The 23068-nt window shown below is 44.5% G+C and overlaps 1 protein-coding gene across 2 annotated transcripts in view; it reads right to left on the reverse strand.

Annotated features, from left to right (window-relative positions):
- The window catches only part of TMEM132C (transmembrane protein 132C), a 171613-nt gene extending 166945 nt beyond the window's left edge, over positions 1-4668 (reverse strand). Inside the window, exon 1 of one of the 2 annotated variants that reach the window (XM_074554140.1) lies at positions 4217-4668. In XM_074554140.1, coding sequence (XP_074410241.1) covers positions 4217-4262 — 46 coding nt within the window. In that variant the 5' untranslated portion in view covers positions 4263-4668. Of the gene's footprint in view, positions 1-2973; positions 4122-4216 lie in introns of those variants that run through there. The other variant, XM_074554142.1, reaches the window with a different exon arrangement.
- Positions 4669-23068: the final 18400 nt, after the last annotated feature.

A 23068-nucleotide genomic window follows, 5' to 3' on the forward strand; every position in this document is an offset into this window, starting at 1 on the left:
CCAAAATACCGTCTGTATTTTTATCACTGGACTGTTTAGATACTAAACGAACCAAGAAGTCCCACTGGACAAGGTGGCCAAACCAGGGTCAAGTCTTTCACAAAGAGGCAATCACGGTGGATAAGAGACAAAGAGAAAAATGATTGCCAAAACCAGCGAGGCAGTGGCGATGCTGGCAGCAGAGAGCAGGTACAATCCCTGCTCACACCTCCCTTCCACCAAACCCATCTCCTCTGTGCAACCAGCTCTCCCTGCTGCACGGGGAATGTCTCCTCCAGGCTGATGGACAGGTGCGACTGGAAGCCACCCAAAACATGCATTTGCTTTCCCCAGCATCCTCAGTTCACCTTTTTAACATCCCTGTTGGATGGTTTTCCATTACTGTCTTTACACCCCAGTTCTCTCAACTTGTTGCCGTTCTACATCTTTTATCATAATATGCTTTTTGTCTCTCTGGGAGTAGCTGGGACACATCTAGTGGAGCCTGCCAGATATGAACCACTGCCAAAATCTCGCTGCGGCAGCACAAACTTGCATGCAGCTTATGAGTAAATAAACAAATTTACCAGAGCCCTGGAGAAAACTGGGATTCTGCACACAAATCTCTGATACCTCTGTAATGGCATGGTCACACCCTGAAGACTGCAAGCTTTAATTTACTTTTTTGTCACTTAATTGTCTTACATAGACACAACCTTAACCACACCTGGGAACAAAAGCTCTGAAGGATTTACTGCAGAGGGGCTTTCCCTTGGAAACTCTAATCGGGAAAGTTTGTATTCCAACACTTTTGGCAAATTTGCCAATATTCAGAATTTCTGGATATTCCTTTACAAGCCACCTTTTCAGTAGTGCTGAACTTCTGCTTTGTCATTAGAGTTTAAAATCATGGAACTAAATCCCAATTCACAATAAAACCCCATCCCTTCATCCCGATGAATATAGTTCTCAATGCTTACTAACAATTGGCCATTTAAGAAAACATAACATTGTGCTGTTTAGTACTTAATTTTACACAGATATTTAGTTCTGCAATTGAAGAGGCAGACACACATTTATGCATTAGAAAAGCGATTACAGGGATGATATTTTATATCACAGTCATGCACTTAGAAGCAGCTTTGAACAGCCATTTGCAGTACAACTGATGGGTGTTTTACTAGGTAAGTACAGTGTCTAATAAACTTTGATCTACTACCAAATATGAAAACAAAGTAAAGTGGAATATTAATAGCACTATCTCCATTTTGAAAGGGTTCTATCCAGAAGAGAGATTAGCCACTTATAAAAACTCCACGCAGCTATAATTTAACATAATGCAAGTTCCTGCTGTGCTCTTGGCTAGCACTAACGTGATGAAATGGAGAAAAATGAAATTTACGAACTTTTCCATAACAGTAGGGTGTGCCACGCTACTGAACTTTCAAAATAAGATACAAAAACCCCTCGCTGCTTGAATATTTACAATCAGAAAGCAACAATATTCAAAATAAAGAGTCTCAACCAGTGTCCACTGCAGTGTAACAACACCAAGGATATACTGCAGGGTTGTGGGATGCAGAAGGGCAGAGCAGAACCCTGGCAGGTGCTGTGCCAACCTATGGATGCACAGCTGTGTTTGCACTTGGGCTCAAACCTGAAATCCTGCTAACCCCACGCACCTTGAGCAGCTGTTCCTGTTCAACACTCTCCTGCACTTACAGACGCTGGTGCAAACAAATCAGTTCTCTAGCTGGGCACCATTAAACGCTTTTTTAGGGTTCAGTGTACTTGCAGTTTCTGGGAGCCTTGTTCTAGCTCACTGCTAATAGGAAAATGAAGATCCCCACTTATCTATCCATTACAAAATGAAGTAAATCTGGACATGTGTGTTCACATTTCGCCCTGCCTCAGAAAAGCTATTAAAATAAATAAATAATCTTCCTTCAAGCTCATGAATACCTCCTATAGGCTATAAAGGGGCTTAAGCACATGCATTAGCACTTTGCTGAAAAGAGGTCATTTCCTGAAAGGAATATATATACACTTGGGATTTACTTATGTAAATACAATTTCACACACATCCTCTCCACCTAAGGAGCAGCCATCCAATAATTGGTATGTAAAACATGTGCCTGCACCCAAATGCAAGAGCACTTTTGCACGCTGACTTTTATACATCCTGGTCTGACTAGAGGCATGGCTTAAATTAAATGCCAAGCTTCTTTCTTGAGATTGAATGAATTAACATTATTGGCCAGATAATAACCCCAGCATAATGGCGCACTGAGGCCTAAGGCAACATTTCGTGAGAATTTTCTTAGAAATTCAAGCCTGATAGGAGATGCTAATGAGTTTAGAGAAGTAAATATGGCTCTTTAAATAGCAAACGACAACTTGTCTATAACAGTAAGTTTCTCAGCACATTTACAAACGTTTTTGCTTGCGAGCTATAAAGTGACTTTCATTTAGTTGGACTTTAGCTCTCAAGAACAATCACTATCCTCACACGCCAACAAAGAGAGTGCAAATACACGAGGGGAGCGCAAATGAAACGCTCATTAAGGCGCCACAGGAAACTATACAAACACCTTATTTAATAAGTTTAATTAAGTGGCTCTTTTCTAAATCATACAGTGCCCAACAATGCTCAGGCCAATTCCCCGCTCAGAACCTCTGCTTCTGTTCCCTGAGGGAAAGCAATATTCTGTATTTTCCTCTGGCACAGCAGAGCCCCAGCAGCAGCTGCTGGCAGTGCCTGGCTGGGGCACCACTCCTGCATGGCTGTAGGAGTTGGGTTGTTTATAAACTCTCCCTGTAGCACTTTCTGCTGCCTTCATGAAGGATCATAACCTATTTCTCCTGTACAAATACATTCCTAGAGGAGTGCCCATACAGTGGTGCCTAACCCCGCATACCAACAGCTCATTGCAGAGGATGGAAGCACTGGTGACCATCAAAGCAGCCCCACAACGCCAGGCACCCTTCACAAACCTTAATCCCGTGCAGTCTCTGAGGGGAGCACGAGGCTGATCTAATTCTCACCTCCAGGCTACAGCAATCAGAACAGAAACCTGCATTTTAGGCTCTTCACATCGCGTGTCAATTCACTGGGCTGTCCGTTAATTTTAACGCACGTTGAAATGACCGGCATTAAGAGGCCATGCAATTTTCTGCCGAGTACTTTGTTTTCCCTGCCGAACGGGGTGAGAAAAGTCCTTTTATGAATTGCTCCTGATTCCGCTCTCGCTTCACCCTTGAGACATTTCCGTATCTCTCACGGCTGCCTCCACAATCAACTGCCCTGGGAGAGAGGTTGGCACGGCTGGACCGAGCTAAACAATGCAGAGTCTTTTAGGAGTAATCTTCTTACGACAGTCAAAGAGCACCACTAATACCAGCAGGATAAAGGGCAAAATTATGTTTTTATTCCTAGGAATGGCAACAACAGCAGGCATTGCAGATAGCTTAGGAAGTTTCCACACCCTCCCAACCCAGACGGGGAGCAGGGCACGGTTTAATAAAGCATCCACAACCATCACGTTTCGTCTGAGCAAGAAAACAAGAAGTGTTGAGACACAGCAGTCACCTACGATTCTGCACAGAAATCTCCCTTGGGAGCATGCACTGTCTGCATCCCTGAGCCACTTCAGAAGAGATGTGCCTTTGTCAAAGGAACTCTCTCATCACAGAAGTTCAGCGATGAGAAAAACCAGCAGATCATTCAAATGACCTCTCTGCTAAGCCAAACCTGCTCCTCAGCTGTCCCTTTAATCAAGATAACAAGCATCTTGTCCAACCCAGGTGACAGCTCTTCCATCCAGGCTCCGGAGCCAACACCGCAGAATTCCAATAGAATTTAAAGGACGCTATTCCCAAACACTGTCACCGTGCCGCTCCTGGAGCTTTCACCGCTGCCCAAATTCCGCCCCAAGCTGGCGCTGGGACACCCCCTCCCACAGAGGCGCTCCTTTAACACAACGCACTAATTAACAAGCGTCTGTAAAATCATCATCGTTAAGGACAGCAAGTAAACTTTGCGTTTGTCTAAGAGGAGAAACAGGCAATCCCGCAAGGTTTTCCCACCATTCACACACAGGGCGAGAGAGAAAGCAGCAGAGAGAAGCAGCGGCAGGACTGAAAGGAAAAGGCAGGGGGAAGAGGAGGAAGGGGCAGCTCAGTTCACACGGCTGACAAGATCAACTGGTGCCCGCTCCGCGCTCCCCGCGCCGCTTACCTCCGCAGAGCAGCGCTCCGAGCAGCAGCCGGGCCGCCCGCGCCATGCCGAGGGGCTGCGGGGGCTGCGGGCCGTGTCCCGCCGGGCCCGGGGCTGCGGGGCTGCTCACCGTGTCCCGCCGGGCCCGGGGCTGCGGGGCCGCTCACCGTTAGCTCTGTGCGCCCGCCGCCCGCGCCATCGCTCCGCGCCCTCAGCGCCGCTCCGCGCTCACCCCGCCCGCGCCCATGGCGGCTGCCCCGGCCCGCACCGCCGACGCTCCCCGGACAAAACTTTTGAAGCGGGTGAGCAAAGGGAGGGGAAGGTGCGAGAAGCGGCGCGGCTGGAGCGTCCCCACGGCCGCTGTCCGGCTGCGCCGGCCCCGAGCGCCCTCCGCCGCTCTCCCCGCCCGTGTGAGGGGCCGCGGCGCGCTCAGACACTTTTCCCTGCGAGGAGGGAGGGAAGGAGGGAGGGATGGATGAAGGGAGGGGGCACCGCCGAGCCCCACCCTCAGGGGCGTGAGGGGACGGGGACGCGCGGCTGAGCAGCGATGGAGCGGGACCCGCGGCTGAGGCGGTGAGACAGCGGCTCAGGGAGAAGGGCTCGCAGGGCTGAGAGGGGCTCCGGGGGCGGCCCTGGCAGCCAGGGGAGCCCGGGAGCGGAGCGATGGACGGAGCGCCCCGGCCCCGGCCTCAGCGCGGCGCTCCCGCTGCCTCCGCTCCTGCTGGGCAGCCGCGCTCGGAAAAACTGCGAACCGCAGGGAAAGAGCCCTGCCAAAAGACGAGAGTGCCCTGTGTGCGTTCCTCTCTGGGCGCAGGGAAACCCACCGCGAAACACCCGGGCCCCCCCGTGTTGTGTTTGTCCCACTTGTGTTTCCCCACCTCGGCCCACGTGTGTTTCACCAGGCCCCGCCACCACCTCCTCACCCTCTTGTTTTGCCTTTTATACACGTTCTCAGTCCCATCTTCCAAACATAATTCACAGACAGCCGTTTCATCCCTATTCCTTTAGTTCTGATGCCTTCCCCTGGGCATCTTGGATAGCTGGCGGCAAAATAGAATGTAAATATTTGTGGCCCAACAGTAAACACGCTTTCAATGCTATTTACTACAGCGGTAGCACACAGCAAGCAAGGGGCAGGTTGTTATCAAGTAGTGAGTATTTGAAATAGACCAAGGGCGGTATTTGAAATATACTAAAGTTTTTTTCCCTGCTTAGGAAAAACCCCTTAGCATATTTCGAGTACCGCCCTTAGTATATTTCCACAAACCCTTCACAAACACTCTGTGACAAAGCAACCCCTTTAAATGGTGGCTTATTCCCAATCTGCTGGTTTTATCCTGAGAAATCAGGCTCTGATCCTTCAGGCAAATGCAGCCATTCCCCTCTAGCTGGCCAAAATCAGTGAGACTCTATCTGTCGTCAGTTCCTGAAAAAGATGTCAAAGTTTTTTAGTAGATATTACTCTAAAAAAAGTGAATAAAACATCTTTTGGCAGATTCTAAAAAGCCTATTGTTTGTGCAAGACATTATCCTGGTTTGATAAGCCAAGTCAGGAAAGAGTTCCTTAGCACAGAGGTTTCCAGGGAGGAACTGCAGAGAACTTTGTCAGGAGTATGCTTTGGGCTCTCATGGTTTACATGATTTTATTGTCAGTAGCAGCTGATTCAAATGTGGAAAAAGCAAAAAGAGGACATCATATGGATGCAATTTCAATGTAATTTTCCCCACAAGAGTGTAAAGAAGCGTTTCTCATTGAAAAACTCATTCAAAAATGTGTAACTGCTTTAGTATCCTCTGCTTGATTGCAGATTTCACTAGACACTACAAATACTTGTTGGATGAGTTCAAATATAAGAATCCAGCAGTTGACAGTAAAACACAGCAGCTATCAAACATTTATGTCCTGTATCTTGAATTTGTAGATAATGTAGACAATTCATCTCATTTATAAGAAAAAGCAGCCATGGTGACAAGAAATGCTGTTTCTTTCCAAGGCAACTTTCATTAAGGGACCAAAACCCAATCGTATCACAAATCATAAACTACCAACATCTGTCTTCTTTGAATTGTGAAAAAAATAAAAAAAATCAGTCTGATGTAAATTAGATGGAACATGAGATTGTTCAGAAGTACTGTCAGGCAGCAGAGGTCCTGTTTATCAAGTCTGAGCTGGAGTCTGTGCATTACTTGTATGAGAACGAACTTTTGGAAGTTGCACCTTGAGTCCATGGATAAGAGGCAAAAGTCAAATAAGAAAGGTGATAAAAATGGTAAAGGAGTCTGGACAGAATAGGTTTTGCTACAACTGTTCTTACTCCTGTGAAATTCGATTTCATGTCCTCCTAGGTACAGCAGTTCAGTACCAGAATTTTCAGTACAGGCTCTGCCTAAGATGATTTGTTTAGGCTTGCATTTTCAGCTGAAGGAGTTAAGTACACAAATCACACTCCAAGAACCCAGATTAATTTATTTCTTAATGCATTTATAATGAAAATATGGGTTGCTGTGAATAGTTTATGACAACAGCTCAATTAGCACCAAACATGAAAACAGCAGTGTGTCTGAAGGCAGAGGACAGTATATAAGGAGTCCTGAAAAAGGAACCTGTAACACTAAATAATACAGAAAATGTCATTACCTACCTTTGATACAGTCCAAATCATGTATCTAAACATTAATCAAAGCCATTTAAATTATCTCTAATCCTCAATAGGTTTGGATTTTGTGATGTTTGATTGCTCCAAAGTAAGTTTGTACATTTAAAGTGAAATTTTGACATTTTATTAATGGTGATTATTGTGCTGCTCCTCAGATTATCCAGTTGAAGGTTAGTTTGGAGAATCTATAGAACATCAGAATCTCAGGAGTTTGTTTTGAAGTCTTTATGGGCTCTCATGACTTTAAATAGACAAAACCAAGACTTTCACTCTTACATGGAGCACATTCCCTGCAAAAACTGTAAGGAAATAAGGAACATGCTCAGAAGCAGGGAGAGTGACTGCACTAAAGTTGTCTTCCTAAGGTCAGTCAGCCTCTAAAAATGTTCAAATGTACCATATAATGTACTTTAGGCTGAAAATGCAGCCTTTGAGGGCTCTCAACTCCCTCTTTATATTTTGCCAGCCACGATGTTGAAATCACGTGCCAATTCACTGACCCAATGCTAACAAATGAAAGCAGAAAGAGAAACCCATCAAATCCAAGCTCCTATTTCCATCTGCAGGTAGCAATTGCCAGAGGAACTCTCCAGCCCCTGTGCAGGCATTGGGATGTTTTGTATTTTGTATTTTGTCATGCAGAAATTCTGTTCATCAAATATATCTCACCAGCATTTCTCAGGTGAAAACATGATCATATACTTGGAAAAGTAGCATTTTGTGTAGGTGATTGAGCATGACAGCAGGTGCTACAGCCATCCAAATTGCTATTTTTTTGTTAGGGAATGCAAAAGCTATGTAGTTGTCCTCTTCTGTGCATGAGATGGGTAATAAGCATCAGAAAATGGAAAAATAATTGAAGTATGAGACTGTACACAATCTTCTTAATATGAAAATGTGGGGAGTTTAAGGCAAAAATTGACTAAAATTTGTGCTAAGTAGACTTTCAATATCAAAATATTAATCAATATTAAAAGAAATTCAGAAACTTGTCAACCAACCTGTGACCTTAAACAAGGTCCCTCAGTGTCCTTAGATGGGAAATGTGCTAATGACACCACGTGGTTTGGGGATGGATGCAGAGAGGGAAAAGCTGCACATGCATTCTGCTGTTCTTTAAATTGGTTGGGCGGGGTGAGTGTCTGTCTCATTTAATGTATCTCTCTGCTCTCTCATGGAATTATTATTATAATAACTCATTCTCTTTAAACAGAGAATTTTAAAGCCTTAGAATGCAATTGTGGCCAGTTCACTGCATGTGTCCATGCAGAAATCACATCCTGTATTGTCCCATGTATACAGGATTCCAAAAGGAAGAACAGGAGAGGGATGCACCCCAAATTCTGCCAGAGATCTGAAGTCACATAAAGGAATAGAGTGCAAAAACACTCAGTTTTATGCTGTCCCTGTGCCTGGGTGCATTATCATCTCTCTTCTGCCTTCTGTGCTTTGTTTGCAGTTAGGAGTATTGCCATTTAAAGTGATTTTATTATACTCCAGTGTCAGCATCTATCCTTGTAATAGAGATATAACTTGTATCTCTCACAGTTACTCACTGCTGCTGCATGCAGACAGCATGGCCTGCCTTTGTGCTCAGTACATATGAAAGGGGTTTTTCTCCACAGGGCCTGGCATTGTCGTCTCTTTGGCTGACAAATGTTTTTAACAGGGGCTGGGGATCACAAGGTACCAATATTTGCTAAAGGAATCAGCTCATTGGTCACTGATCTTTCCTACAAGATGTTAGGTATCTACTGCATGCATCAAAAATTTGGGGTGCCATGGGTGGATACCCTTTGGCTCTGAAGAGATGGCTTTTTGGAGCAGAAGACCACTTCTCAAAATGCAACTGACCACACAAAAACCCAGTAATATTGAAATCACTGATATCAAAGGGATTAAATTGTGGCCTTCCATCCTACCATTCAACACAGCTACCAAAACAGCCACACTTGCAGTAAATACTCAATTACCAGTAACCTGTGGACTGTGAGCTTCCAGAACACAAACACAATTTCATCATTTGAGGACAGCAAATGGAACAGAATTTGGACAGAGACAAGAATGAGTATTTATTTTCATAAAGCAAATACTTACTGAAGTTCTGCTGGCAGTATTTTTTTCAATCTGTAATTATTCTCCTCTTTGTTTCTTTGTCTTATCCAAGCATTGTAGCCTGGGACTATATACTCTAGGGAAGGACCATGCTGCAATAATTATGAGCTCTAGGTTCTATTGCAATGGAATTCCATAACTCACTAAGCCTGTGCCTTACACAGCACTTTTCATTGTGTATTCTGCAGTATTTAAATATATGAATGACCTTTGGAATGATTCATCCACAAGTGTCTCTGATCCCTCTTACTCCTTCTCTCCTTGTTTACATAAAGTAAAATAAGATCTGTTGATAAGCTTTAAGTATGAATACCATGAGGCACTCTGGGATTTTCTGCGATGTGTATTAGAAGCCTGGTTTCAGCTTTCAGACAATTAGTTGTCTTCATATGTATTTACTCTAGAAACAAAATATCTGTGAAATACCGTATTTGCGAAGGTGCTTGTCACCTCCCTGCTGCACATTTGGATTTGCTGCAAACCTTTGGAATACTCAAGTCCCACGTGTTGCAGGCTGCCCTGACAAAGGAGAGCCGCTTCCAAGCGCTGTGCCCAGGATAAATTGCTGATCCAGGGAGCCCCCTGACACCGAGCTGGGTTCAACCAGTGCCTCCAACACGGGCTAACAATTACCGGTCCCTGGAGCTGCGCCCAGGGATGCACGGAACGGACCTGGGGTGTGGGGATGGACAGGACAGCCGAGGCACAGCCGCCGGCCAGGAGCCTGGAGAAACCTCCTGAAAGGCGGATTTAAACCGAGCCGCTCTGAGGCTGGGCTCGCCGGGAGAGTCCCGGCTTGGATCGCGGCGCTGGATTCCAAGGATGGCTTCCCGGGATGGATGCGGCTCCCGGGAGGGATCCTGGGGACGCGGCCATGGGTTGGATCGTGGAGATGGATCCTGGGGCCGCGTTCCCGGGCTGGATCGTGGGGATGGATGCTGGGGACGCGTTCCCGGGCTGGATCCGATCCCCGGGCTGGGTTCGCAGCGCTCGCAGCTCCCCCTGGCGCAGGAGGAGCGCCGTGACCGCGGGAGCGCTCCGGGAGCGCCGCGCCCCGGCCGGGCGGCACCGCCGCGCCCCGCTCCGCATCCCCGTACTCCGCTCCGCATCCCCGCACCGCTCCGCATCCCCGTTCTCTGCGCCGCACCCCGCGCCGCTCCGCATCCCCGCACCGCTCCGCATCCCCGTACTCTGCTCCGCATCCCCGTACTCCGCTCCGCATCCCCGCCCCGCTCCGCATCCCCGTACTCCGCTCCGCATCCCCGTACTCTGCTCCGCATCCCCGCCCCGCTCCGCACCCCCGTACTCCGCTCCGCATCCCCGTACTCCGCTCCGCATCCCCGCACCGCTCCGCATCCCCGCCCCGCACCGCACCCCGCGCCGCTCCGCATCCCCGCACCGCTCCGCATCCCCGTACTCTGCTCCGCATCCCCGCCCCGCTCCGCATCCCCGTACTCCGCTCCGCACCCCCGTACTCCGCTCCGCATCCCCGCACCGCTCCGCATCCCCGCACACTCCGCATCCCCGCATTCTGCTCTGCACTCCGCCCCGCTCCGCATCCCCGCACACTCCGCATCCCCGTACTCCGCTCCGCATCCCCGCATTCTGCTCTGCACTCCGCACTGCTCCGCATCCCCGCACACTCCGCACCGCTCCGCACCCGCGCTCATCCCGCGCCGTCGCTCGGCCACAACCAGCGCATTTTCCCTGGCTAATGAACGGAACGCGCCGCTTCTGCCGGGGCACTGTCGGGCTTTGATGCGCTACAATTAGAAGAGGTTCTCATTTAATTACCCAGCATAATAGGACCTGAAATGCTGAAATTCAATCTTTCACGTAACTGCTGCTTTTCAGCAGCCCTCTGGGCTGATGAGGATAATGTTACAAACTAATGCATATTATTTATAAAGAAAACGTTGCAAAACAAATACAGTCTTAGAAGGGTATAATGCTTCAAATTGCTTTAATAGCTGTTTGATTACTGTGGCCAATAACTGTTGTAAATCAGTGAAGATGCAATTAGATAGTCCTAGTTAGAAATTAATAATAGTCTAGCAAGGAGCAGGAACTTTTAGATGTTACTTCTGCCTGGTTTTATTTTTTCACCAATCAAATGAAGGAAATTTGCAACAAACAGATTTTAAATGGCACTTTAGATACAGCTGTCTTTTAATAATAAGAATGCTGAGTCTTGCCTGTCATAGGGCAGATTGAAAAAACCTGAAACAACAAAAAACCACACAAACAACCGGAACTAGAGAAGTATGAGGAAAACACTTTAGGCATCAAATGGATTAGGATAGCCATTTAAACAGGTTTTGAGAAACATGCATGGGCTGCAGGAACTGTTTTATTGCAGCCTCTTGGCTCTTCTGAAGGTCCCAAAGACTTCCTTTAATATTAGGATTTATGTATTTACTTTCCAAAACTCCCTCCAAGTGCCAAAGTCATATGATGCTTTTACTGAACTAAGCTCTACCTTATGATTGTCTCCCGAGGATAACAAATCTGAAATTTCAGTTCACTATGCAGTGTTCAGTGCTCAGACATTTTGTTATACATTAATTAATTAGTAGGCCTGGAACAGGCTATGGAGCTGTTCTGCCAGGGCATTCAGTTCTCAGCAGAAATGCTGGAATCACCCCAGATATGACTCTGAGTGTCTCAGGGCTTGTGTTAGATGGCCTCCAGGGGCCTCTTTCGATCTAAACCACTCTGCAATTCTATTCTTAATGGGAACCTGAACATCACTCAGTTACATTATGAGGAGGACAAGAAGAAAAGAGTGATAACTGCCCATGCTGAGCTCTCCATAAATATGCATCCAGACTAATTTACATGAAATTAGCAGGGCACAAACAGAAGTAACCTGGATCAATTTTGATTTACAAGTGTCACCAATGCTACAAAGATCACTGGCAGTGAAGGCAGGATGTTAAAGTGAGGGATGAACTCAAGGCAAGAAGCGTTAGTGAAGGTTGTGGGATCAATGGATAACTGTCAGCCCTGAATGTTTCTTGCAGAAACCACCACCACTGTTACTCTAATGAGAGTTTTAATTAGAAATGAAAGATAATATGACTCTACAGATGAGCCAGAGACTATTAGTTATGTTCCCATTAAATATTTGTGGTCTGAAGAGCTCAGTTTGGCAGGCTGTGACATGCAGAGTGATGATGTAAACTTCAGAACATCCCCAGGGACCAACAGGAACTCCTGAGGGGGTGTGTAAGTCTGCCTGCTCTTCCCTCCTCAGTAACATACACCAGGTTTTGTGGTTACAGAAAGCAGCTCAGTCTCCTGAAGTGATGTGTTTTATTTAGATTGAACAGATCAAGGCAGAGAGCTCTCCACAGAACTGTTCTGTCACTGCTTGCTGCTTTTTTGAACATCTTTGCCGACAGAAGTTGGTAGAAGAAGAACTTCAAGACGCCCAAAAAAGAAATGGACTGAACCTGGAGCTCTGTGGATCATCTCTGATGCTCTGGGCTCCATCGTGTGCTGGCAGCCCGGGCAGCCAGCTTTGTCCTGGGCTGCTCCAAAATCAGTGTGGGAAAAGATCCAGGGAGGGAATGTGCCCCTGTGCCCAGGTGGGACCCCGCCTGCAGAGCTGCCCCAGCCCTGGGCCCAGCTCAGGGAGGAGCTGGAGCTGCTGCAGCCAGGCCAGAGGAGGCTCCAGGGTGGGCAGAGGGATGGAGCAGCTCTGCTGGCAGGAAAGGCTGGCACAGCTGGCATTGTTCACCTGCACAGGAGAAGGACTTGGGATGACCTAAGTGCAGCCTGAAGTACCTGGAGGAGCCACAGGAACATGGTCAGAGAATCCTTACAGGAGCCTGGAGTAACAAGAGGGGATAGATTGGAACTGCAAGAGGGCAGATTTAGATCAGACATTACAAAAATTCCTCCCTGGCAGGGTGGGCAGCCCTGGCACAGGTGCCCAGAGCAGCTGTGGCTGCCCCTGGATCCCTGCAGTGCCCAAGGCCAGGCTGGACAGGGCTGGGAGCACCTGGGACAGTGGGAGGGGTCCCTGCCATGGCAGGGGTGGCCCTGGGTGGGATTTAAGGTCCTTTCCAACCCAAGGCATTCTCTGATGCATTCCACAAATTTTAGGGCTCCTAATCAATAGTTTAATAGGGCCATATGTGGAGCAGACAGACTTGTTTAACTCTTGAGTGTCAAAGATAAATCACACTATCAGAGCAGCACCAAGATGGAAACTTGGCATTTTAGACTGAGAGTTATCTTTCCATTGAATGATGGCTCACACATTTAGTGCCAGGAATAGATTGTACATGAAGTCATTTTTGTCTGCTAACACAAAAAACAGCTTTAGAAAGACTCCTGGAGGAACTTTTATAAGTTTTCTTGATTTTACTGTGCTTACAAATTTAGAATTAAGGATGACATCATGATTTTTATAATATCAGGAGTGCTGTTCCTCCCTGGCCCTGCCAAGCTGAGAGGTAGAAAGGGAGAGATTGTCCAAATTTCCACAACTACATTCAAGCATGTATGAACTTAAAGTAAAACTGTTCCATGAGACAACCTTGCATTTTCCAAAAGTGTAGGGTAAAAACAGTCAACAGTTAAATTATTGCTCTCAGTAGAGATGATTAAATGGCATAAATAATGAACAATAATGGAAAGGTAAATCAAGAATTTCATTAATTTTTATATTAATGTAAGGCCAATGAGATATTCAATATAATTGCAATACAGCAATTTTTAAACTGCCCTTATGAAGAGAGGCAATGTCTGTGGAACTCCTTCCCACAGACACCAGCAGTGGAAGTGATCAGCAGTGTTTTAAAAGTAAAGGAAATTTATATTGACAACGTCTGAAATTACAGCAGTAACATTTTCAGAAAATTTAAAAGCTCTCATTCATCAGAGCATTAACCACCTTTTAACCAAATAAATTAAGGAACTCTATTTCAGGGGAAATCATCTTGTAACAATACACTGCATTAATCTGAATCCCTTACTGCCACTGCTTCTAAGAGGGTTGAACATGAGAGCTTTTGCTACTCAATTCTAATTTTATTATGAGGCTTCATTTAAAGCTACATGTGACAGCATGCAAGAATACTTTGATTTTAATGTCAATACAATAGAAGTATTTTTATTAAGAATGTGTTTTGATTGACATTTTTCTTCTCTAGAGTATTTATAACAATATTTATTATATGTTATATTGTTATGCATTATTTTAATAGTATTTTATTATGAAATCATTAAATTGAATTGGCACCTGCAGGTTGCCATGCCATGTCTGTCCAAGGCAGGGTACAAAGTGTCTCTGCTAAGTCTGGATACAAAAGCTTGCAATCAGCAGTGCAGGAATTGGACTTCTCTGTAATTTTCTGCTAAGAAGGCTTGTGCTGTTCTTTCAAAACAATCATTGTTCTGATTTCAAATATCAACTGCATTTTCTTCTCCAAAACACAATGACTTCCACCCAGAGGAAGGAAATAACTGCATCCTCACAACCTGTCTGTAAATGACGTGTCAATGTCTTTTGTGCAAGACTTTCTCTCTGTTCTGTGGGATGGTTTTGCTTGCCAGAACAGCCAGGAGATGGTTTTAATGCCTCTTTCTTGCTTTCTTTCTGACTTTCTTTCTTGCTTTCTTCCTCCTAGGAAGGTAACAGTCCCAGTCTTGTTCTCAAAAACATCCATGAGATCCACCTCCTGGCCTGCAAGAACAGTCTGAAGTGTTCACCATCTTCCAGAATGTCAGCCTGAACACATTTGCCATTTATTTCACGAAAGCTTTCCCTGTTCTTTCCTTCTGATGGTGACAATGATTTAAATACCACATTCAGCTGAATTTCCTATGCTCACTTCTTGGACGGACAAACTAAATCAGATGTTGATCTTCCTGGTTTATTGCTGTGCCCACCATTCTTAGCTACCCAATTTCTGTTAATTTGGAAGGTTTGATGCAAAGAAAGCCTCAAAATCCATTTCAGCGCCTCAGTTCCATTTGGGTACCAAATGAAAGAACTTGAAGTTTGTGTGTGAAACAGTTCTCACATCCCAGGAAGCAGCTTTGCCTTGTCCTGTCAGGCAATGCAGGGATCCTGTCCTGAAGCCTGTAGGTACTGCAGCAGTTAGGGCAAGCTCCGAATTCTGGAGAAATGAAAAGTAGAAAAGACCATGATTGCCTTTGATCTTCCAGTTTCATTTCCCAGCCTTAGCAATTGTCAAGACTAGAGAGAGTCATTTAAAAATTCTGCACATGTGTTGTTCCAAGACCACAGTTCAGTCATGGTGTGGAGTAAGAGTTTTCTTTAATGCAAATTGAACCTGAAGTGCCAGGAATATCAGAACTGTATTTCAGTGAAGAACTCAATGTATTTGGAATTAACAGATAAGAAAAAAACCCCCTTGCTTAAGCTATCAGTACATAGTTTGAGCACTAGATAGCTGCTTAATATAAATAACACCAATCCTGTGAAACAGCTGGATAAGAGACAGTTGGTTCTCTCTCACTGGTTCTCTTCCACTGAGATGATGATCCAGCTTACACGAACCACTGGGGAAAAAAAAAATAAAGAAGCTGACAAATTCAATCAGTTCAATGAAGATTCCAAAAAAGCAGCATAGCCAGGGCAGGGCAGACAGCTGTGAGCAGATGAGAGGGCAGAAGCAGAGGGAAAGGAAGGAGAAGCAGGTCTGTGCCTTTTGGGGACAGCAGGTGGTTGGGCTGTGGAACTGTACCCCAAGGAACAAGGAAAAGTCACCAGAGTCCAGTGTCCAGCTGCTGCAATGGACTAATTCAGCTTTTGGCAGCAGTGCATCAGCAGTTCACACTCACAGGAGAGCAAATCAGGATATTAACTGGCTTTTTTTTTTTTTTTCCTCCCTCCATGGTTCCTGTTCATTTTCTAATTTCAGAGTTAAGTGAGAGAAATGTTTTCATGTGTCCTAATTGGACTCAGAGCAGTCTCAGCTGAGACAGGAGAAGTTTCCTTTTTGGAGGGATCTCTTTACTGTGCCTACCAGGTGCCTGCTCATTCCTCTTTTGATCATGCCAGTGTTTTACTTCAACTTCCATAAACAAACATTTGCCTTAGCTAATGCAAAGGAGCGCTGGGGTATTCTGAGGGCGCATTCCAGCCCTGCAGCCGCAGGAAAGGCCGCATTCCCAAGGTCAAGAGGCATCTCCTCTTTAACCCCAGCAGCAAGGCAGGGAGCCCTGGCCATAGAAAAGGCCATTGTCTGCCTTTCAGGGGCTGCGGGCTGTGCTGAAACAGCAATGGGAGCTCAGCCAGACGGCTGTGCCGCCTGACAGGGTGCGAGGTGTGTCCGACCCCGTCGGAGCTCAAGCAAAGCCCGCTTTGTAAAGAGGTTTTTAAGCGCATCAATCCCTCGGGGTTGGTGCCATCCTAGCGGGACGCGCACGGCAGAGGGCCCTGTCGCACAGCTCCGCACCAACAATGGCACTGCTGAACGCACATCCATCTCCCCAGCCTCGCAGAGGGATTTTAAGCAGCTCCCGGCTTGCTTGTATTTGTCAATATGCTGTTGTTTCCTGTCATGTCGGGAGCAGCAGCCATTAGCAAAATGATGAGCAAATGCAGGTTTATTGTACTAAAATTCATTACTTTGTTGAGCAAATAGTGTTTTCTGACTGAGGGTATTCTAACAAGCTTCTGTAATAATTCATATCATCTTTTACACTCGTGCAGAACATACAGTGCATTACAAAGCCAGAATGCGATATTGCTCCATCTTACCCCACTCAAAAAAAGATAGAAAAAGATCAGGATTTTTGGAGCAACACAATGACAAATAAAAATGGGCTGGAACAGCTACCAAAACACTTTTACAGAAAGCTGTGCAAACAGATGCAGAAATCACATGGTATCCAGAGAGTTCTTGCCCCCGGAGCAAGCCAAACAGTCTGAAAATACGGGTGCTGGAAATCTGCTACTATGAGACAAAGTAAAAATGAAGCTTCCTTTGTAACTTTAAATATCTTTTTGACACATTGAGTGTTAGACTTCGTTGAAAATTGAGTGACTCATTAGAGTCTTTGACTACTATAGAAAAGGATAAAAACAATTTCATTATTGCATTGAGAATGTATTTAACATCTTTACACTGATGCTTTTCCTCTTCTAAAGATGCTGGTTTGGGATCTAAGAAAATGAAATTACTAATAGGGTGAGATCTATCCTGTATGAATGGGTATGGTGAAAATATTACTGAATTTTACTAAAATGTCTTTTTTTTGTTGTTATACTGTGATTAATGGTCCTGATCAGACTGAGGTTCCACTTTAGCTGGCAGATTCCAACTTGGGAATACAGCCTAGTTAAAAATGCAAAAAGTAAAGGAGAAGCAGGGAAGTAAAACTGAAGAAAACATTCTCCAGACCGCTGTTATGTCAGGTAAATGGTCCTGGTTCCACATGCAAGGATGCAGCCAAAAGCCTGGCTTGCCTTCTTGGAGCTGAGTGGAGGTCTGAAAAAACCTTGTGTTGTTCTTGGGGAATGTGAGATTGTGACTGCTCACCAGTTTGGGATTGGAAATGCCTTCTCATCATGCTGGAGAGCAGATGGTTTGCTCAGAGCTTTCAGAAGAGGTGGTTGCTGGAGAAAAGTCTTCAGGTAATGACATGGAATTTTGTGTGCTGAGGACTGAAAACCCCTGCACTGTCAGGATAGGGTTCCTTAATGGATGGGAGACTTTGCACTGGCTTTCAAACACAGTGGGTCAGGTCTGGAGCTGAGGCATCAAAACTGTCCCTCCAATAAACAGAGTGTGTGTCCAAGCTGATGAGCATCTGCATTCTGACACACTTTTCATTATGCAAATGTGAATAGCAAGACATAGACATTTGCAGATGGAAATAAATAGATTCCAGGCTATTATTTGTTAAACCTTTGCTCACAACATTGCAGCTTAGCTGCTTTTATACAGAACTACAGCTGCAGGGAGGCCAGAAGAATTCAGCAATCAGATAACATAAGAACAGTGATTTCCCAAACATCCCTCTAGATGCCCATTTTACTCATTTTCTTCCCTTGTATCTTCCACTACCAAGAGCAGCAGCAGGCTTGGATTGAATTCCTCTCACAATCTCTAGAGAAAGAGAGACCAGTAAAACCAGTATGAGTATCCTTTCCCCATTTTTCTAAAGCTAAAGCTGGTACTGGTTTCTGAGATCAAATATCCATAAAGAGCCCTTTGCTTGCCTGGGCCTCTGCTGTTCCCTTTCTTTCCCAGCTTCAGTCCTGGATGTGGGAAGGATCCAAAGGATCCCTTCCACATGAAGCAAACAAACTCACTCTTCCCTCAGTCCCTCCTTTCTAGGCCTGGCACCTTTCTTGCCAGTTCCTCAGTGTGCTTTTTTGGGTGTGGACTCTCTTTCTAGGTCAGCAGCCTTTGCCCAAAGTTCATCACAAACAAAAACCACTTTTTTTTTATTGTGCTGCATGGATCTTGAATCAGTTTTCCTGGAAAACTGATATTTCCAGACAATTCCACATAGACAGGAAATATTGCTGTCCTCTGTATTATCTCTGGAAGTGCTTTTGTACTTAGAAAGGCTTTAGAGATTACATGAAGTTTCTGGGCACTCTAGAAAAGACATTTAATTTTCTGATACAGAAATCACATTTTAAGAAAGTAATTAATTGCCAGAGGTGTGGGTAGTGTCTGAGATGTCAGAGCACAGAGTTATTCAGTTCCCACACTGAGGGCTCACGAGCCAGCAGCTCAGGCAAGCACTGACAGCACCAGTTAAGGATGTGCCCTGCCTTCTGCAGTCCTACAGCTGTGCACAGATGGGAGCCTGGTAAATCATTGGGCAGAGTGCAGTGACACTGGTGGGATGTGAATGAGGAAAGAAACACTTAAAAATGGTGCACTGCCTTACAAAATACATCTTAGCCATCAGAAAAGAGGCCCATGATCCTTTGTGCTTCAGAGGCATGATGATAAATCTCATTTCTTAAGGATTGCACATAAGTATCTTATGGATACCAGGGACAATAGGTCAGGGAATTGCAAAAAAAAAAAAAAAAAGGAAAAAAAAGCAGCAAAATAAGGAATTACTGTTATGAGTCATTAAACAAAATTCTAGTTATGTTTTATGTATTGTTGAATAAAGAGCTCATTGTTATTTATTAAAGTATCATCATTACCTGATAAACCATGTTAGAAGAGGATGGATTTATTATTGTTCCCACACAACTAAAAGGTTAACACCCTTCTAACTGCAAAATAACACATTTTCAGCTGATGGAAGTATTTAACAGAGCTGGCAAAAATGACCTTGATATTTATTAACAGACCAGTACTATTTTCTAGGCTCAGCTTTTAAAATCTTCAGGCGTGTGCATGAGATTTAAAGCTTTTCTCAATTAATTTTTCTTGAAATTAGTTTGGCTACTTGTGTGAAATGTTTGAGTATCAACAGTTCCCAACCAGGGTTTATTTCATTTGTTGGGGTTTTTATAATGGAAATCAGCCACAGCCTGTATCTTTTAGTTAATAGACCACATTTTGAGGGACTACAGACATCTCCTGGTAGGTGTGAAAGAGTTTAAGAGGAAAGTGTGATGAAATATGCATATTCTTTCTCTAGAAGGAAGAAAGAAGGCAAAGAACCTTTGTCTGGAAGGATTCAGATGTGTGTCCTTCAAGTTCAAGGAAAAGAAAAGTACATTGCTCGAGCCTTTTCTCCCACAGCCCTCTTTAGAGACTGAGAAGATAAAAGCAGGATCTCTTTGAACACCAACACCTTCAAGTTAAACACGATTATTTGGTATTTAGTAGGAGAAGTTAATGAACTCTGGCTGGTACATTCCTCCTATATCTTCACTGGAAGCACTTGCAATATCCCCCAGTATATCCAGAGAAAGTACTACAGGTGTTCAAAGGAAACTGCTTTCCACTTTGTGCTTTTGTATGTAAATTAAATTGCCCGAGCCATTAACACTTCGGAGATGGTCGTTGGAAGCTGCAAATATTATTTTACTCCCACTGGCGTTTCACTGAAGCCTTTCAGACATTTAAAACTCTGAGTTTGGATACTGTGTTTAAAATTCTATCCTGAATTATGAAAATCTCTGTTTCCCAGGGACTCTACATTCTTCTATCACTGCAGCAGTGCTATCCATAATTAAAACAAGTAGATATTTGCTGGAGGCAGAGCTAGAGGTAGAACATCTGATAGAGACCCTGCATTAAGCATGACGTGATCTGGTCTCCATTTGGAGGGAGCTAATTAAATGTGGGAGAGCTGTAACTGAAGTGAGGAGGTGAGAAAACCCTACAAACTAAACAGAAGCTGCTATTTAAATGTTTGCACTTTAGAAATGCTTGTATGTCTTGTGTTCTATTTTCTTTCCTGCAGGGCCTTATATAACCACCACCATGACAACAGTTAAGTAAATTCTTCCAGTGTCTCAAGCAAAATAACTGAATGTCACACTTCAGCTCTTCTAGCCCTCTCCCTTTCCAGTCATGGGCCACAGAAATCTGTGAAAAATGTTGGTTTATATCAGCTGCTGGACCCAGGAATGTATTTACATACCATTAATGTAAAGCTATCTGTAGATATTACCTGGAACTGGAAATTAGTCCTAAAGAGGAAGTTCACACGTGTCCCCAAAGAGGGAGAATACTGCAGAAGTCATTTGGGGGCCTGCTGAAATGAGATATTTTGGCTGCATACTCTAAGATTGTTCTGTGATTTGCCAATCCCTCATGGGTTTCTGGTACCACAGAACAAAGATGTTGCATTAGATGAAGCCCAGCTGAGGAGATATCAGTTGGGTATGGAGAGAACACCAAGAACCCTGAAGAAGCTGTTTTGGAGAAGATAGAGCCTTGCAGAGTAGTTTTGGAGGGGCATGAGGCCCAGGACAGGCAGCAGTGTTTAACACACCTCAGGTGGATCTCTGTTTAAAATCCTGGGGATTTCCTTTTCCTTTCCTGTGAAATACATTACATTTTTTTTCCTGAAGCCATGTCTGTAAGAGAGATGTTCTGCTGGAGTTACTCCCCGTGGCAGGTCCATGTTCTGTCATCTTTACCCAAGCCCAGGGTGCTGAGGCTGAGCTCCAGCTCTGAGGAAGGCTCAGGCAGTTGTTGCATAACAAATGTGCTCAATCCACTGAGGGCAGCAGACGTGTCAGACCTGAGATGCTTTGTTAGACCAAAACTGGAGTGAAAAGTGAATTAGGGAGATCAGAAAGCCATTTCCCTCGCGGCTAACCTCCATGAGGATGACAGGAGTTTGTCATTCACTCAGCCTCCTGTCCCAGCTGATATTACAGCAACCTTAGACGGTCACTGTGGTGAGAGAAGGACGAGAATCTTGTTTCTTGATCAGAAGGCTGATTTATTGATATAGGATATATAATACATTATAACTATACTAAAAGGAAGAAAAAGAGAGGTTGCAGAGAGCTGCTCAGCTAAGAATAGAATAGAAAGAATGAATAACAAAGTTCTTTGCCCAGGGAATCTGTCCCTGAGCTGTTCCTGTGATTGGCCTTTAATGGTACACAAGGAAGATGAGCCAATCACAGGGACACCTGCTACATTTCACAACAGCTGATAACAATTGTTTACATTCTTCTTCTGGGGCCCTTTGCTTCCCAGAAGAAGGAGAAATCCCAAAGAAAGGATTTCTATGAAGAAATGTCTGCGACAAGCTGATGGACAGGGAAGGACACATTTATCAAAGAAGGGACATGTTTAATCAGTTGGTGCCATGCTCCACACTTGATGGAGTGCTTTAACATCGTGGTGCTACATAGTCACACCCACTTGAATAATAATTAGTGAATAATTCATTTTCCACTGTGGTAGCCACAAAAAAATCAATGAGCCTTGATGTGCAATAAAATAGAGGTATAAAAGGCTATATAAAAGTTCCAGAAAGGGGGCTGATCCTGGATTTGCTGAAGGCACTGGCAAAAAATTTGCAAGTACTTAATAAAATCCTGAGTCCCATAACCAAAAACCACGCGGTAACTTGTAAAAGGCAAACCTAACCAGAATATCAGAAATACCTAAATCTCTTTAACTGAAATATACTGAGGAGATCTCATAGAAAACCTGAAAATGGGCAATTGGTAAAGATGACTGGATACCTTTTTTCATTTATATTTTATTGTTGGAGTAATAACTTCAGTCTCAGGGCAGGAGAGATTTAGCTCTTTTGTACTTTTCTCCAAACCACAAGTGAATTTCCCCTGTGGGAGAATGAATGATTGACTTCGTGAAATTATTTTTCATGAGCAGCTCATTCCAAAACTCCCAGTCTCCTGTCTCAAACTTCATTAGATAGGAGCAGAGCCTACCTGTGACTTTTGCACTTTTTTACAGCAATAACCTGCACTTTCAAAATACTTACAAACCATCCGGCTGGTTTTTAATTTCAATCAGGCTGAATCTGTGGAACGTCTCTTGTAATGAAATTATCTAGAAAAGCAGCAGTGACAAAATGAACTTATTTTGTTAGAGATTCACTAATGCCTTCTTCACACCTAAAGGTAACTGCAAATTGCTGTCCTTGCTTAGATTGTGGTTGGTGTTTTCAGGGTGCTGGGACATTTTCTTTGAACTTTCTTCCATGAATTGTTGAGTGAGCACAGTTGATTTTAAGGAGGGAAAGAAGGCAGTTCAGATGTTTAAAAACTCGCCCATGATCTTTGTTCTTTGTGAACCGGCGTTCTCTGGCCCCGCCTGAACTTTGATGTGAGAAGGGAAGGACTGAGCTCAATCTTCTCACCTGAATGCAAGGGAAGGATCCAGCAAATCCCTGATCCCGATTTAACAGAACTTTTGGGATACTTGGAGAAAATTCACTCATTGATGACTTGTTTGATTATGGCTGTAGAAGAATTTTTCAACTGCTGAAGTGAAAGAATCTTCCAAGATCCTTATAAGAATATTTCAGGAGGTGCCAGAGTTTGACCAGACGTATTTGTATGCAGAAAAAAGAAAACAGAAGGTTTATTCTGGATCAGACGTAGTGGCAATCATTAAGCACTCCTTCTTACCCCTTGGACTTCATAATAATATTTGGAACAGCATGAGGCCCAGGACAGGCTAGGAGTGTTTTATATACCTCT

Source organism: Zonotrichia albicollis, chromosome 18 (genome assembly GCF_047830755.1).
Source record: "Zonotrichia albicollis isolate bZonAlb1 chromosome 18, bZonAlb1.hap1, whole genome shotgun sequence".
NCBI lineage: Eukaryota > Metazoa > Chordata > Aves > Passeriformes > Passerellidae > Zonotrichia > Zonotrichia albicollis.